The sequence below is a fragment of the Ranitomeya variabilis genome, chromosome 2 (assembly GCF_051348905.1).
Source record: "Ranitomeya variabilis isolate aRanVar5 chromosome 2, aRanVar5.hap1, whole genome shotgun sequence".
Lineage (NCBI taxonomy): Eukaryota > Metazoa > Chordata > Amphibia > Anura > Dendrobatidae > Ranitomeya > Ranitomeya variabilis.
The window spans coordinates 621,433,011-621,449,416 of record NC_135233.1 but is presented as its reverse complement, the minus strand read 5'-3'; the positions used below and the strand labels follow the sequence as shown (position 1 = coordinate 621,449,416).

Below are 16,406 nucleotides of genomic sequence, written 5' to 3'. Positions count from 1 at the left end.
TTGTCCCAGGAGAAGACTCAGCTTTTTGCCAACCGCCACCGTCGTGTTGGTCCTCGGCTTTCTGTTGGGGATTTGGTGTGGTTGTCTTCTCGTTTTGTCCCTATGAGGGTCTCTTCTCCTAAGTTTAAGCCTCGGTTTATCGGCCCGTATAAGATATTGGAGATTCTTAACCCTGTTTCCTTCCGTTTGGACCTCCCTGCATCCTTTTCTATTCATAACGTTTTTCATCGGTCATTATTGCGCAGGTATGAGGTACCGGTTGTGCCTTCCGTTGAGCCTCCTGCTCCGGTGTTGGTTGAGGGTGAGTTGGAGTACGTTGTGGAGAAAATCTTGGACTCTCGTGTTTCCAGACGGAGACTCCAGTATCTGGTCAAGTGGAAGGGATACGGCCAGGAGGATAATTCTTGGGTGAATGCATCTGATGTTCATGCCTCCGATCTGGTTCGTGCCTTTCATAGGGCCCATCCTGATCGCCCTGGTGGTTCTGGTGAGGGTTCGGTGCCCCCTCCTTGAGGGGGGGGTACTGTTGTGAATTTGGATTCTGGGCTCCCCCGGTGGCTACTGGTGGAATTGAACTGGTGTCTTCATCTTCTCTGTTCACCTGTTCCCATCAAGATGTGGGAGTCGCTATATAACCTTGCTGCTCTGTTAGTTGCTTGCCGGTCATCAATGTTATCAGAAGCCTCTCTGTGCTTGTTCCTGCTCCTAGACAACTACTAGATAAGTTGGACTCTTGTCCATGTTTGTTTTTGCATTTTGTTCCAGTTCACAGCTGTAGTTTCGTTACTGTGTCTGGAAAGCTCTTGTGAACGGGAATTGCCACTCTGGTGTTATGAGTTAATGCCAGAGTTTTAAAGTAATTTCTGGATGGTATTTTTGATAGGGTTTTCAGCTGACCATGAAAGTGTCCTTTCTGTCTTCTGCTATGTAGTAAGTGGACCTCAAATTTGCTAAACCTATTTTCATACTACGTTTGTTATTTCATCTCAACTCACCGCCAATACATGTGGGGGGCCTCTGTCTCCTTTCGGGGTATTTCTCTAGAGGTGAGCTAGGACTAATATTTCCTTCTGCTAGCTTTATTTAGTCCTCCGGCTGGGCTGGGCATCTAGAATCAACGTAGGCATGCTACCCGGCCACTGCTAGTTGTGCGTTAGGTTTAGTTCATGGTCAGCTCAGTTCCCATCTTCCAAGAGCTAGTTCCTATATATGCTTATGCTATGTTCTCTTGCCATTGAGATCATGACAGGGAAGGCAGTAAGGAGGAGGTGGTTAGAAGTTGAGCTGCAAGGGGAAGGTAAAGAGAAGGACCGCAGTGAGACGAGATAGTGAAAAGGAGTACAACGACAAGGAGTCCGCATGGGGGAGGTGGTTAGAAAGAGTGCTTGGAGGGGGAGGCAATGAGGAGGAGCTGGTGAGAAGGAGCACAGCGAGGTGATGGTGGGGAGAAGGAGCAAAGTAAGGAGGGAGGTGGTGAGAAGGAACATAGCGATATTGAGGTGTAGACAGGGCCGGAATGGCCACTTGGCAAATGCCAGAAGGGCCTGTTTGGTCATGGGATGCCTTGTCTGCTACCCATACTGTTAAGAGTTGTGACGGCGCACAAAGTTGTTGACTCCATCACTTACCCCAGCAGGCCACGGGTATCATTAGAAATATTGGTCTTGTAGAAAATCTTCCTTTCCTCCATCCAGGGTAATATTAGTAATAATTCCCATCCGGTTCATGGGGACGGGGACAATATGGGCCTGTGTGATTTCAAATGCCAGGGCTGAATTTCAGCCCCAGTCCATACCTGGGTGTAGACAAGGAGCACAGGCAGGGGGAGCTGGTGAAGAGGAGCTCAGCGAGGGGGAGGCGGTGAGAAGAAGCACAGCGAGAGGGATGTGTAGATGAGCACAGCGAGGGAGAGGTGGTTAGAAGAGATGCTACGAGAAGGAGTCAGGGTTTTTGAGGTGCTTAGTAAAAGCACTGCAAGGGTGAGGTGGTGAAAAGAAGCGCAGTGAGGAGAGATGGCAAGAAGGAGCGCAATGAGGAAGATTTGATGAGAAGGAGCTCAGAGAAAGGGTGGTACTGGGAAGTAGTTCAACAAGAGAAGTAGAGGAGGAGCGCAGTGAGGGGAAGGTGGTGAGAAGGTGCATATCGAAGGGGAGGCTGTGTAGAGAAGCGCAGCTACAGGGTAGTGTAGAGAAGTTCGGCGAGAGGGAGGTATAGAGGAGCTCAGTGAGGGTGAGGTTGTTAAAAAGAGTGCTGCGAGGAGGAGGTGATTAGAAGGAGTGTAGCGAGGGGTAGGTGTTTAACAGGAGCACAGCGAGGGGGAGGTGGTGAGGAGTGTAGCTAGGAGGAGTCAGCAAGTGGAAGGTGATTAGATGGAGCACAATGAGTGGGAAGAGGTTAGAAGGATCACAGCAAGGGGGAGGTGGTGAGAAGGATCACAGCAAGGGAAAAGGAGTGCTTTTAGGAGGAGGTAATTAGTAAGAGTTAGCAAGGGGGAGGTGGAGAGAAGGAGCGCAGTGAGGGAGAGGTGGTGAGAAGGAGCGCAGCGAGGGAGAGATGTTTAGAAGGAGTGAAGCTAGTGGGAGGTGGTTAGAAGGAATGCAGCAAAGGGGTGGTGGTGAGAAGGAGTGCAGTGAGGGGAGGCAATGAAGGGGAGATGCTGAGAAGGATCACAGAGTGGGGGAGGTGGTGAGAAGGAGCGCATCAAGAGGATGGTGTAAAGGAGCTCAGCAAGCAGTAGGTGATTAGTTGTAGTTCTGTAAGGGTTAGGTGATGAGAAGGTGCACAACAAGCGGGAGGTTGGCCGAAGGAGCACAGTGAGGGGGAGACAATGAGGAGAGAAATGGTTAGAAGGATCGCGACGAGGGGGAGGCAGTGAGGGGTGATGGTTAGAAGAAGTGCAGCATAGAGGGGGAGGTGGTGAGAAGGAGCACAGCGAGAGGGAGGTCGTGAGAAGGAGCACAGTGATGGAAAGGTGTTTATAAGGAGTGCAGTGAGGGGGAGGCAGTGAAGGTGAGGTGGTTAGAAGGAATGCAGAAATGGGGAAATGGTGAGAAGGAGTGCAACGAGGGGGAGGTGGTGAGAGGGATAACAGAGAGGGGAAATTGTTAGAAGGATCAGCGAGGGGGAGGTGAAGAGAAGGAGTGCAGTAAGATGGAGGTGGTGAGAAGGAGCGCAGTGAAGGGAAGGTGGAGGCAGTGAGGGGTAAAGGTTCACATTGCGTTAGGGCAATCCGTTTAGCGCATACGCTAGCTTATTGTGCTAACGCAATGTCCCAAAAGGGAAGCAGCATTCGAGGTCCGTTCGAAAATAACGGGACATCGCTAGCGCATGCCAAAAATGGCATGCGTTAGCGACCCGATAGCACATTGTGGTCAATGGTTAATTGCTACAATTGCGCCATGTAACGGAGTCCGCTAGTGGACACCCATTAACGCAATGTGAACCTAAAAGCCTGAACCTAAGTGGTTAAGATCGCTGTGAGGGGGAGGTGCTTAGAAGAAGCGCAGCTAGATGGATGCAGCGTAGGGGAGGTGATTAATGGGAGTGCTGTGAGGGGGAGGTGGTTAGAAGGAGCCAGGGAGGGGAGGTAGTTAGAAGGAGCACAGTGAGGGGGAGGTGGTGAACAGGAGAGCAGCTGGGGGAGTTTTTTAGAAGGAGCACAACAAGGGGGAACTGGAGAGAAGGAGCGCAGCGAGGGGGAGGTGGAGAGAATGGTCACAGCAAGAGGGAGATGGTGAGAAGCAGCACAGCTAGGGGGAAATAGAAGGATTACAGCAAGGGAAAGGTGATGAGAAGGAGCGCAGCAAAGGCATGGTAATGAGAAGGAGCACAGCAAGGGGAAGGCAGCAAGGGACAGGTGGTTAGAAGGAGATCGTGAGCTGGAGGTGGTGAGAAGTGCAGTGAGAAGGAGGCAGCATGGAGGAGGTGGTTAGAATGAACGCTACGAGGGGAGACAATGAGGAGGAATTGGTTTGAAGGAGATGGAAGTTGCAAGGGGTTTTGGTTAGAAAAAGCACAGCAAGGTTGAAGCAGCGAGTAGAAGGTGGTTAGAAGGATCACAGTAGGGGGAGGTGGTGAGAAGGAGCGCAGTGAGGGAGACGTGTTTAGAAGGAGTGCAGTGAGAGAGAGGTGGTTAGAATGAATGTAGCAAAGGGGAACTGGTGAGAAGGAGTGCAGCGAGGGGAGGCAACGAGGTGGGAGAGAGTGAGAAGGATCACAGAGTGGGGATGTGATGAGAAGGAGCACATCCAAAGGGAGGTGTAGAGGAGCTTAACAAGTGGGAGGTGGTTAGGAGTGCTTCAGGGGTTAGGTGGTGAGAAGGAGCAAAGCGAACAGAAGGGGAGGCAGTGAGGAGGTGGTTAGAAGAAGCGCAGCAAGGTTAAGGCAGTGAGGGAAAGGAAAGGTGGTAAAAATGATCACAGAAGGAGGTGGTGAGAAGGAGCACAGAGAGGGGGAGGTGGTGAGAAGAAGTGAAGTGAGGGGAGGCAAAGAGGGGGAGGTGGGGAGAAGGATCACAGAGAGGGGAGGTGGTGAGAAGGAGCGAATCGAGAGGGAGGTGTAGAGGAGCTCATCAAGCGGGAGGTGGTTAGAAGGAGCTCGGCGAGAGGGAATTGGTTAGAAAGAGCTCAGCAAGGAGGAGGTAGTTAGTAGAAGTGCAGCGAAGGGGTTTTTGAGAAGGAGCACAGGGAGAGGGAGGTGTAGAGGGGCTCTGCAAGGGGAGGTGGTTAGAAGGAGTGCTGCAACGGTTAGGTAGTGAGAAGAAGCGCAGCGAGGGAAGGTGATGAGAAGGAGCACAGTGAGCGTTAGGTGGTGAGAAGGAGCCTAGGGAAGGGGAGGTAGGTAGAAAGAGCACGTCAAGAGGGCGGTGGGTAGAAGGAGCCAATCGAGGTGAAGGTGGGTAGAAGGAGCGCAGCAAGCAGGAGGTGGTTAGAAGGAGCACATAGAGGGGAGGTGTTTAGAGGAAGCTCTGCGAGGGGGTGGTTAGAAGAAGCGTAGCGAGGGGGAGGTGATTTGAAGAATGCTGTGACAGGGAGTTGGTGAAAAGAAGTGAAGCTAGGTCGTTAGAATGAGCGTAGCAAAGGGAAGGTGGAGAGAAGGAGAGCAGCGAGGGGTAGATGGAGAGAAGGATCACAGTGAGAGGGAGGTGGTGAGAAGGAGAACAGCAAGGGGGAAATAGTTAGAAGGAACACAGCAAGGGGGAGGTGGCTAGAAGGAGAGCTGCCATGGGGAGGTGGTGAAAAAGAGCGCAGCATTAGGGAGGTGATGAGAAGGAGTGCAGCGAAAAGGATGCCACATGGGGGTGGTGATGAGAAGGAGCGCAATGAGGGGAGGCAGCGAGGGGGTGGTTAGAAGGAGTGCAGAGGCAGCGAGGGGGAGGTGTCTAGAATGATCACAGAGTGGAAGGTGGTGAGAAGGAGCGCAGTGAGGGGGAAGTCGTGAGAAGGAGCGCAGCGAGGGGGAGGTCATGAGAAGGAGTGCAGCGAGGGGGAGGTGATGAGATGAAGCACAGCGAGGGGGAGGTGATGAGAAGGAGCAAAGCAAGGAGAAGGCAGTGAGGGGGACGTGGTTAGAAGGAAAGCTGTAAGTGGGAGGTAATGAGAAGGAGCACAGTGAGGGGGAGATGATGAGAAGCATTGCAGTGAGAAGTAAGCAGCATGGGATAGGTGGTTAGAAGGAGTGCTTTGAGGGAGAAACAACAAGGGGAAGGTGTCTAGAAGTATCACAGAGAGGGGGAGGTGGTGTGAAGGGGCGCAGAGGGGGAGGTCGTGAGGATCACAGCGAGGGGGAGGGAATGAGAAGGAGCGCAGCGAGGGGGAGGGGATGAGAAGGAACAAAGAAAGGAGAAGGCAGTGAGGATCACGTGGTTAGATGGAGAGCTGTAAGTGGGAGGTGGTGAGAAGGAGCGCAGCAAGGGGGAGGTGGTGAGAAAGTGCAGCGAGAGGGATGTGTAGAGGAGCTCAGCAAGAGGGAGGTAGTTAGAAGGAGCGCTGCGAGAAGGAGGCATCATTTTTGAGGTGCTTAGTAGGAGCGCTGCAAAGGTGAGATGGTGAGAAGGAGTGCAAGGAGGAGAGGTAGTAAGAAGGAGCACAGTGAGGTGCAAGTGGTGAGAAGGAGTGCAGCAAGGTGAGGTGATGTGAAGGAGGTCATCGAGGGAGAGGTAGGTAAAAGGAGAGCATCGAGAGGGAGATGAGTAGAAGGAGCGCATCAAGGGCAAGTTGGATAGAATGAGTGCAGTGAGGGGGAGATCGTTAGAAGAAGCTCAAAGAGTGGGAGGTAGGTATAAGGAGCGCATCGAGAGGGAGGTGGTTGGAAGGAGTGTAGCGAGGGAGTGATGTTTAGAAGGAGCGTAGCGAGCGGGAGGTGGTTAGAAGGAGTGCTGTGAGGGGGAGGTAGTTAGGTGCACAGTGAGGGGGAGGTGGTGAAAAGGAGTGCAGCTAGTGGGAAGTAGTTAGAAGGAGCATAGCAAGGAGGAGGTGGAGAGAAGGAGTGCAGCTAGGGGGAGGTGCTGAGAAGGATTACAGCGAGAGGGAGGTTATGAGAAGGCTTTCAGTGAGGTGTAGGTGATGAGAAGGAGCGCAGCAAAGGGATAGGCAGTGAGGGGAGATTGGGTTAGAATGAAATCTGCAAGGTGGAGGTGGTGAGAAGGAGCGCAGCGGGGTGGAGGTGGTGAGAAGAAGTGCAACGAGACGAAGACCGCATGGGAGAGGTGGTTAGAATGAGCGCTACGACGGAGAGACAACGAGGAGTAAGTGGTTAGATGGAGCGCTATGAGGGGAGGCAGCGAGTTGGTTGTTAGAAAGAGCGCAGTAAGGGGTAGGTGGGTAGAAGGAGCGCAGTGAGGAGTTGGTTAGAAGGAGTGCAGCGATGGGAGGTGACAAGAGTCGTGCAGCTACTGTCACTTTCATTGTCTTATTTGTTGCATCATTGCAGAACTAAAGAGGAGAGCTCCCGCTATGAGCAGTGGGGAACCCTCCAAGCTGAGGTGGCGATCAGTGGAGATGAAGAGCGCCGGATGTCCATGAGCGGGATCCGCAGCCATGCCTACGGTACGTTCACCATCCTCAGCACGTGTATGCATAGCGCGCAGTGCAGACCATGTGACCTCGTTCTCCTCTCCTGCAGGCTTGAGGAACTGGTCAGATTTCCACAGATACGTCATGTTTTTGATACATTTTGAGGTGAGTGTTATATATAGGCCACGTCCCTTTGTCAAGTGAACCCCCAGAATTGGAAAACACGTAATAAATGTGCTGGCAGCAGGTACAGCAGATTTCTGGCACTTTTATCTTAGCAGTTCTTCCTCTGTTCTCTAGGATGGGACGTCCATACACCTGAATATCGTCAGCTTTCACAAGAGCACCAGACAGTAAGTAATGGTCACTGATCATAGAGACCCCCAGCACCGCCACTGCCCACCAGCACGCAAATCCTCTCTGATTACACTCATGTTACAGGAGGCTCTGAGCATGTAGATAAAGCTGAGAATGAGCTTTGCCTTTCTTTTTCACATCCTGAGGCTGCTGACAAGCCGTCCATACCTAGTCCTGCTCACACAGTTGAGGGTCTGTTAAAATTCCATCCAGTGTAGACAATCCCTGTGAGACAAACACTCCGGACACCAGACTAATATATTTACCTGCACTGATACATTGTGGCCTTATGTTCTCATTCTTGCCCCCCGTGTTGTGATACTTGCCCCCCGTGTTGTGATACTTGCTCCCCATGTTGTAATACTTGTCCTCTATTTTGTGATACTAGCCCCCTGTGTTGTGATACTTCCTGCTTGTGTTGTGATACTTGCCCCATGTTGTAATACTTGCTCCATGTTGTGACACTTGCCCCTTGTGTTGTGATACATGCCCCATGTTATAATACTTGCTCCATGTTGTGACACTTGCCCCTTGTGTTGTGATACTTACCCCTTGTGTTGTGATACTTGCCCCGTATTGTAATACTTGCTCCATGTTGTAACACTTGCCCCTTGTGTTGTGATACTTGCCCCTTGTGTTGTGATACTTGCCCCCTGTGTTGATACTTTCCCCTTGGGTTGTAATACTTGCTCCATGTTGTGACATTTGCCCCTTGTGTTGTGATACTTGCCCCTTCTGTTGTGATACTTACCCCTTGTGTTGTAATGCTTGCTCCATGTTGTGACACTTTCCCCCGTGTAGGATACTTACCTCATGTTGTGACAGTTGACCCCCTTGTTGTATCTCCTGCCCCCTGTTCTGTCTTTTTAGGAAGCTCCAGTTGATACTTTGTCTCAGTTTTATCTTAGGTTACGTGTTTTTTCCTGGTGGAGAGAAGGCGGGCATTGAATGGTCTGACGCTCACCTCTCTAACCTGGCCGAGGACCGCGACATTAAGAAGGATTATCAGGTCCGATTCATGGCTGGTGAGTTCAATTATCACAGCCGGTTCCCTGCGATGTGTCAGTACGGGCAGCCGGTGCCCTGCGATGTGTCAGTACGGGCAGCCGGTGCCCTGCGATGTGTCAGTACGGGGCAGTCACAGCCGGTGTCCTGCTATGTGTCAGTACAGGGCAATCACAGCCGGTGTCCTGCTATGTGTCAGTACAGGGTAATCACAGCCGGTGCCCTGCGATGTATCAGTACGGAGTAATCACAACCGGTGCCCTGCGATGTGTCAGTACGGGGCAATCACAGCTGTCAATCATCTTATTCACCAGTTTCTCTTTCTCCAGGAGGTCAGACATTTGACGTTTCGGCGACTTTGGACCCCAAGAGCAGCCCCTTTGTTTACACTCCTTCTCTAAGCTCTTCATTGAAACCTATTGGGATCACCCATGAATGTATCGCCACCTTCAGGACGGGCACCGGGGGTAGAGGATGGGGCCTGGTGGAATTCTTCTATGGGGTAAGAGGATTTAGGAGACAGTGAGTATCTTCTGTTAGTTGTGATCTGCTGTGCAGGAGAAGTGGTGGATGATGGAGACCAATGACCTCCTTTATGTCCTCGATGGAGACAAGTCCGGAGACACTGCAGTCACAGGAGGAGGTTTAGGCCATGGAATCTGCTCACAGTAACATGTGGCTTGGGGGTGACATGCTTGAAAGGCTTGTGGAACACTTAGGAGAAATGGCCGCACCACTGGCTCCAATCACCAAATGCCGGGCTGTTATTTCACCTGGAGATCAGAGCGGTCCGGCTATCAGACATTATGCCCCCCCCCCCCCCCCCCCAATACTATCAGGAGGCGTCTGCATGACAAGGGGCTACGAGCCGGACGTTCAACTACAGGAGTCCATTAACTGCACACCACCGCTCGCTCCCACAGGCCATTATGGTGCAGAGCAAGACAGGAATGGAGGTCTGTCCTCTTCAGTCATGACTCTCACTTTTGTCTTGGATGCAATGATAGCCGGGATTGGTCTGGAGACCACGTTGGCAACATGATGCTTCACGAGGGAGCATCACACCAGTCCTTCTACCGGGATTATTGTGTATGGCATAATGTCCGGTAGCCAGAGCCATCTAGTCTTCACTCCAGGTGCACTAACAGCTCTACGTTACACTGATTTTGTCATGGATCCATGGATTTCTTCAAAGTGTCCCAAAAGCTCTTTTTTGGACTACACTCCCAGGTCACATGTTCCTTTTACTACTGTGAGCCGCCTGTGTGACCTAAACCTGCTCCCGTGGCTGCAGTGTCTCCGGACTTGTCTACATCGAGCACATCGGAGACGTCATTGGTCGGTGATTACACAGGAGCTGCGGCAGTGTCTCTGGACTTGTCTCCATCGGGAACATCATTGGTCGGTGATGACACATGAACTGCTGGCAGCGTCGCCGGACTTGTCTCCTTCAAGCACATCGGAGACGTCATTGGTTGGTGATTACACAGGAGCTGCCAGCAGTGTCTCCGGACTTGTCTTAATGGAGCACATCGGGGAAGTCTTTGGTCGGTGATTACACAGGAGCTGCCAGAAGCGTCTCCGGATTTGTCTCCATCGGACACATTTCTTCTCCTCCTCTTCACTCTTTGCTTACCTCTTCTTTCCTCTACCCTCTTTCCCTTCTTTCCTCTCCTCCTCTCCTCTTTCCCTTCTTTCCTCTCCTCCTCTCCTCTCTTTCCCTTCTTTCATCTCTTCTTTCCTCTACCCTCTTTCCCTTCTTTCCTCGCCTCCTCTCCTCTCTTTCCCTTCTTTCATCCCTTCTTTCCTCTCCTCTTCTTTCTTCTCCCCTCCACTCTTTCCTTTCCTCTTCTTTCCTCTACCCTCTTTCCCTTCTTTCCTCTCCTCTCCTCCTCTCTTCTTTTCCCCTCTACTTTCATTTCCTCTTCCCTCTTTACCTTCTTCCCTCTTCTTTCCTCTCCTCTCTTTCCCTTCTTTCCTCTCCTCTTCTTTATTCTCTTCTCCACTCTTTCCTTTCCTCTTCTTTCCTCTACCTTCTTTCCCCTCCTCTTCTTTCTTCTCCTCTACCCTCTTTCCCGCTCTTTCCCTTCTTTCTTCTCCTCTCCACTCTTTCCTTTCCTCTACCCTCTTTCACTTCTTTCTTCTTCTCTACCCTCTTTCCCTTCTTTCTTTTCCTCTACCCTCTTTCCCTTCTTTCATTTCCTCTACCCTCTTTCCCTTCTTTCCTCTCCTCTACCCTCTTTCCCTTCTTTCCTTTCCTCTACCCTCTTTCCCTTCTTTCCTTTCCTCTACCCTCTTTCCCTTCTTTCCTCTCCTTTCTTCTACTCTCGACTCTTTCCTTTCCTCTACCCTCTTTCCCTTCTTTCCTCTCCTTTCTTCTACTCTCGACTCTTTCCTTTCCTCTACCCTCTTTCCCTTCTCACCTTTCCTCTACCCTCTTTCCCTTCTTTCCTTTCCTCTACCCACTTTCCCTTCTTTCCTTTACTCTACCATCTTTCCCTTCTTTCCTCTCCTTTCTTCTCCTCTCCACTTTTTCTTTTCCTCTACCCTCTTTCCCTTCTTTCCTTTTCTTCCTCTGCTTTCCTTTCCTCTCCCCTCTCCTCTTCTTTCCTCTCCTCTCATTCATCTCCTCTTCTCTTTCTCCCCCTTTCACTTTACAATGGCACAAATGTATCAGAGAATGGCTGACACTTTACTGACTGTCTTCATCCATTTGCTCTGCAGATATGAGAATTGCGCCCTCTCTGGTCAATGACCTCCCTGAATCTCACAGTGATTTTCATAAAGAATATGATGTTAAACCGCCAACTCCTCCCCCGCCATCCAGCACTCAATAAAGGGCCGGTGTCCTGTGTTTTGAAGATGAAGCTTAATCATTGTGTGATGATAACTTCTCAGATTTCCTACTTGACTTACTATCTCTAGTTCTTAATGTTTTGAAAACCTCTGCTTACTGTCAATGAATGGAAACCTTATTGACCTGTACAGATCTAATACCGCTCACAGCTGAAGGGTTGTTGCTATGTATGCAGACCAGAAAGTCCTCTGTGAACTAAACAGCCTGGACCCCACACTGATACAGCGTACCTGCACTGACACATTGTAGCAAACTATCAGGACACAGGTTTCTGGTGCTGATGTGTTTCTCGCAGAGGATTGTCCGGCCTGGATACATTGTAACAATTATTGCACTGCATTATTAAATGTGGTCCAAAGTCTATAGGAAAGTTCCAGGCCGTCCTATACGTGATGGACAGTGTTTGCAGTGAGCCTCCGTGTGACCTTGTGCATTGGAACTCATCCACTTTGTGACAATGTAATTACCGGGACCTGGTTATTATATACAGTATATAAGAGGCATCGTGATTACTCGCTAATCCCGCCCCTGCACAGTAGCTCCGCCCCCACCACATCACCACACATAATCCTGCCCCCCACCACATTACCACACATAATCCCGCCCCCACCACATCACCACACACAATCCCGCCCCCCACCACATTACCACACACAATCCCGCCCCCACCACATCACCACACATAATCCCGCCCCCCCACCCCATCACCACACATAATCCCGCCCCCCACCACAATCCCGCCCTCCACATTACCACACATAATCCCGCCCCCACCACATAATCCCGCCCCCTCACCACATCACCACACATAATCCCGCCCTCCACATTACCACACATAATCCTGCCCCCCCCCCACATCACCACACATAATCCCGCCCACCACCACAATCCCGCCCTCCACATTACCACACATAATCCCGCCCCCACCACATCACCACACATAATCCCGCCCTCCACATTACCACACATAATCCTGCCCCCCACTACATCACCACACATAATCCCGCCCCCCACCACATAATCCCGCCCTCCACATTACCACACAATCCCGCCCCCCACCACATAACCCCGCCCTCCACATCACCACACAATCCCGCCCCCCCACCCCATCACCACACACTCCCGCCCCCCCACCCCATCACCACACACTCCCGCCCCCCCACCCCATCACCACACACTCCCGCCCCATCACCACACACTCCCGCCCCCCCACCCCATCACCACACACTCCCGCCCCCCCACCCCATCACCACACACAATCCCTCCCCCCACCCCATCACCACACACAATCCCTCCCCCCACCACATCACCACACATAATCCCGCCCCCCACCACATCACCACACATAATCCCGCCCCCCACCACATCACCACACAATCCCGCCCCCCCACCACCACATTACCACACATAATCCCGCCCCCCACCACATTACCACACATAATGTAATTACCGGGACCTGGTTATTATATACAGTATATAAGAGGCATCGTGATTACTTGCTAATCCCGCCCCTGCACAGTAGCTCCGCCCCCACCACATCACCACACATAATCCCGCCCTCCACATTACCACACATAATCCTGCCCCCCACCCCATTACCACACACAATCCCGCCCCCCCCCACCCCATCACCACACATAATCCCGCCCCCCAACACATCACCACACAATCACCAGCAGCGTTAATTAGATAGCAATGAGCGTGCAGAGCGTTAGCTGGCTGGAAACATCTAGTTAATAATAATAATCAAAATAATCACTTCCACTCTGGTTAATAATGCACACAGCGATGTCACAGTACAGGGATAATACACACAGTGATGTAACAGTACAGGGATACTGCACACAGCGATGTCGCAGTACAGGGATAATACACAGTGATGTCACAGTACAGGGATAATTGTTATGATCTGGTGGCCTAGGAACAGCATGAGACGTACTCAGGAGAAGGTGGTACCTGTACTGACCGCGGACCCTGAACTTAACACCGCAACTAGAAGTAGCCGTGGGATGTTCCTGTCACTCCCTAGACACCTCGTCACAGCCGGAGGACTAAATACCCCTAGAGAAACGGAAAAACTATCTTGCCTCAGAGAAAATCCCCAAGGGATAGACAGCCCCCCACAAATATTGACTGTGAGAGGAGAGGGAATTAACATACACAGACGGAAATCAGGATTTAGCAAAGGAGGCCATTCTAGCTAGATAGAAAGGATAGGACAGAGTACTATGCGGTCAGTATTAAAACACTAGAAAATATCCACCACAGAAAATACAAAAATCTCCACATTTAACTAAAGGTATGGAGGGTATATATGCATCTCCAGAGATACCAGCTTGGATGAGCAAGTCCTTATACAGACCAAGCTGGACAAGACAAAACATAGAAATGCACTGAACTATAAAGCCCACAGCATGTGGACTGCAAAAAACAAAGCCAGAACTTATCTTTGTTGCAATGAACAGCAAAGCAGGAGAGACCAAGCAGAGATGTGAATCCTCCAGGAACAATGGACAACTGGCACTGACTAAAGGGTGAAACAAAACTAAATAGCCCAGTGGATTGAATTAAGTGGACCCACCTGATGAAATGCTGTAATCAAAGACAGCAGCGCTACCACTTATAACCACCGGAGGGAGCCCAAGAGCAGAATTCACAACAGTACCCCCCCCTTGAGGAGGGGTCACCGAACCCTCTCCAGAGCCCCCAGGCCAATCAGGACGAGCCAAATGAAAGGCACGAACCAAATCGTCAGCATGAACATCGGAGGCAATAACCCAAGAATTATCCTCCTGGCCATAACCCTTCCATTTGACAAGATACTGAAGCCTCCGCCTCGAAAAACGAGAATCCAAAATCTTCTCAACCACATACTCCAACTCCCCATCAATCAACACCGGGACAGGAGGATCAACAGAGGGGACAACGGGCACCACATATTTCCGCAACAAAGATCTATGAAAAACATTATGGATGGAAAAAGAGGCTGGAAGGGCCAAACGAAAAGACACTGGATTAATAATCTCAGAAATCCTATAAGGGCCAATAAACCGAGGCTTGAACTTAGGGGAAGAAACCTTCATAGGAACATGACGGGAAGACAACCAGACCAAATCCCCAACCCGAAGCCGGGAACCAACACACCGACGACGGTTAGCAAAACGCTGAGCCTCCTCCTGAGACAACACCAAATTGTCCACCACATGAGCCCAAATTTTCTGCAACCTGTCAACCACAGAATCCACCCCAGGACAATCAGAAGGCTCAACCTGCCCTGAAGAAAAACGAGGATGAAAACCAGAATTACAAAAGAAGGGCAAAACCAAGGTAGCAGAACTAGCCCGATTATTAAGGGCAAACTCGGCCAATGGCAAGAAAGCCACCCAACCATCCTGACCAGCAGACACAAAGCATCTCAAATAAGTTTCCAAAGTCTGATTAGTTCGCTCGGTTTGGCCATTTGTCTGAGGATGAAATGCGGAGGAAAACGACAAATTAATGCCCAGCTTAGCACAAAAGGCCCGCAAAAACCTAGAAACAAACTGGGAACCTCTATCGGACACAATATTCTCCGGAATGCCATACAAACGAACCACATGCTGAAAAAACAACGGAACCAATTCAGAAGAGGAAGGCAATTTAGGCAAAGGTACCAAATGAACCATCTTAGAAAACCGGTCACAAACCACCCAGATAACAGACATCCTCTGGGAAACCGGAAGATCTGAAATAAAATCCATATAAATATGCGTCCAAGGCCTCTCAGGGACCGGCAAAGGCAAAAGCAACCCACTAGCGCGGGAACAGCAAGGCTTAGCCCGCGCACAAGTCCCACAGGACTGCACAAAAGAACGCACATCCCGTGACAAAGAAGGCCACCAAAAGGACCTACCAACCAAACCTCTGGTACCAAAAATCCCAGGATGGCCAGCCAACACAGAACAATGAACCTCAGAAATCACTTTACTAGTCCATCTATCAGGAACAAACAGTTTCCCCACTGGACAGCGGTCAGGTTTATCAGCCTGAAATTCCTGAAGAACCCGTCGCAAATCAGGGGAGATGGCAGAAAGAATCACCCCTTCCTTCAGAATGCCGACCGGCTCAAGGACCGCAGGAGAATCAGGCAAAAAACTCCTAGAGAGGGCATCCGCCTTAACATTCTTAGAACCCGGAAGATACGAGACCACAAAATCAAAACGGGAGAAAAACAGGGACCATCGAGCCTGTCTAGGATTCAGCCGCTTGGCAGACTCGAGGTAAATCAGATTCTTATGATCGGTCAAGACCACAATACGGTGCTTGGCCCCCTCAAGCCAATGTCGCCACTCCTCAAATGCCCACTTCATAGCCTACAACTCTCAATTGCCGACATCATAATTGCTTTCTGCAGGCGAAAACTTTCGAGAAAAGAAGGCACACGGTTTCATCAAGGAACCATCAGAATTCCTCTGAGACAAAACGGCCCCTGCCCCAATCTCAGAAGCGTCAACCTCAACCTGAAATGGAAGAGAAACATCCGGCTGACGCAACACAGGGGCAGAAGTAAATCGGCGTTTAAGCTCCTGAAAGGCAGAAACCGCCGCAGAGGACCAATTCGTCACATCAGCGCCCTTCTTTGTCAAATCGGTCAGGGGTTTAACCACACTGGAGATGTTGGCAATGAAACGGCGATAAAAATTAGCAAAGCCCAAAAATTTCTGAAGGCTCTTCACGGATGTGGGCTGAATCCAATCATGAATGGCCTGAACCTTAACTGGATCCATTTCTATAGATAAGGGAGAAAAAATGAAGCCCAAAAAAAGAAACCTTCACTCCAAAGAGGCACTTAGACCCCTTCACAAATAAAGCATTATCACGAAGGATCTGAAATACCATCCTGACCTGTTTCACATGAGACTCCCAATCATCGGAAAAAATCAAAATATCATCCAAATATACAATCATGAATTTATCAAGATAACTCCGAAAGATATCATGCATGAAGGACTGAAACACAGATGGAGCATTAGAGAGCCCAAATGGCATCACAAGGTATTCAAAATGGCCTTCGGGCGTATTAAACGCAGTTTTCCATTCGTCACCCTGCTTAATACGAACAAGATTATATGCCCCTCGAAGGTCAATCTTAGTAAACCAACTAGCCCCCTTAATCCTAGCAAACAAATCAGAAA

The 16,406-nt window shown here is 50.5% G+C and overlaps 1 protein-coding gene across 2 annotated transcripts in view; it reads left to right on the top strand.

Annotated features, from left to right (window-relative positions):
* Positions 1-11,245, top strand: part of LOC143807397 (uncharacterized) — an 89,767-nt gene extending 78,522 nt beyond the window's left edge. Inside the window, exons 6-11 of one of the 2 annotated variants that reach the window (XM_077288887.1) lie at positions 6,931-7,046; positions 7,123-7,178; positions 7,314-7,366; positions 8,268-8,395; positions 8,705-8,877; positions 11,100-11,245. In XM_077288887.1, the coding sequence (XP_077145002.1) occupies positions 6,931-7,046; positions 7,123-7,178; positions 7,314-7,366; positions 8,268-8,395; positions 8,705-8,877; positions 11,100-11,105 (532 nt within the window). In that variant the 3' untranslated portion in view covers positions 11,106-11,245. The remainder of the gene's footprint in view (positions 1-6,930; positions 7,047-7,122; positions 7,179-7,313; positions 7,367-8,267; positions 8,396-8,704; positions 8,878-11,099) is intronic. The other variant, XM_077288886.1, reaches the window with a different exon arrangement.
* Positions 11,246-16,406: the final 5,161 nt, after the last annotated feature.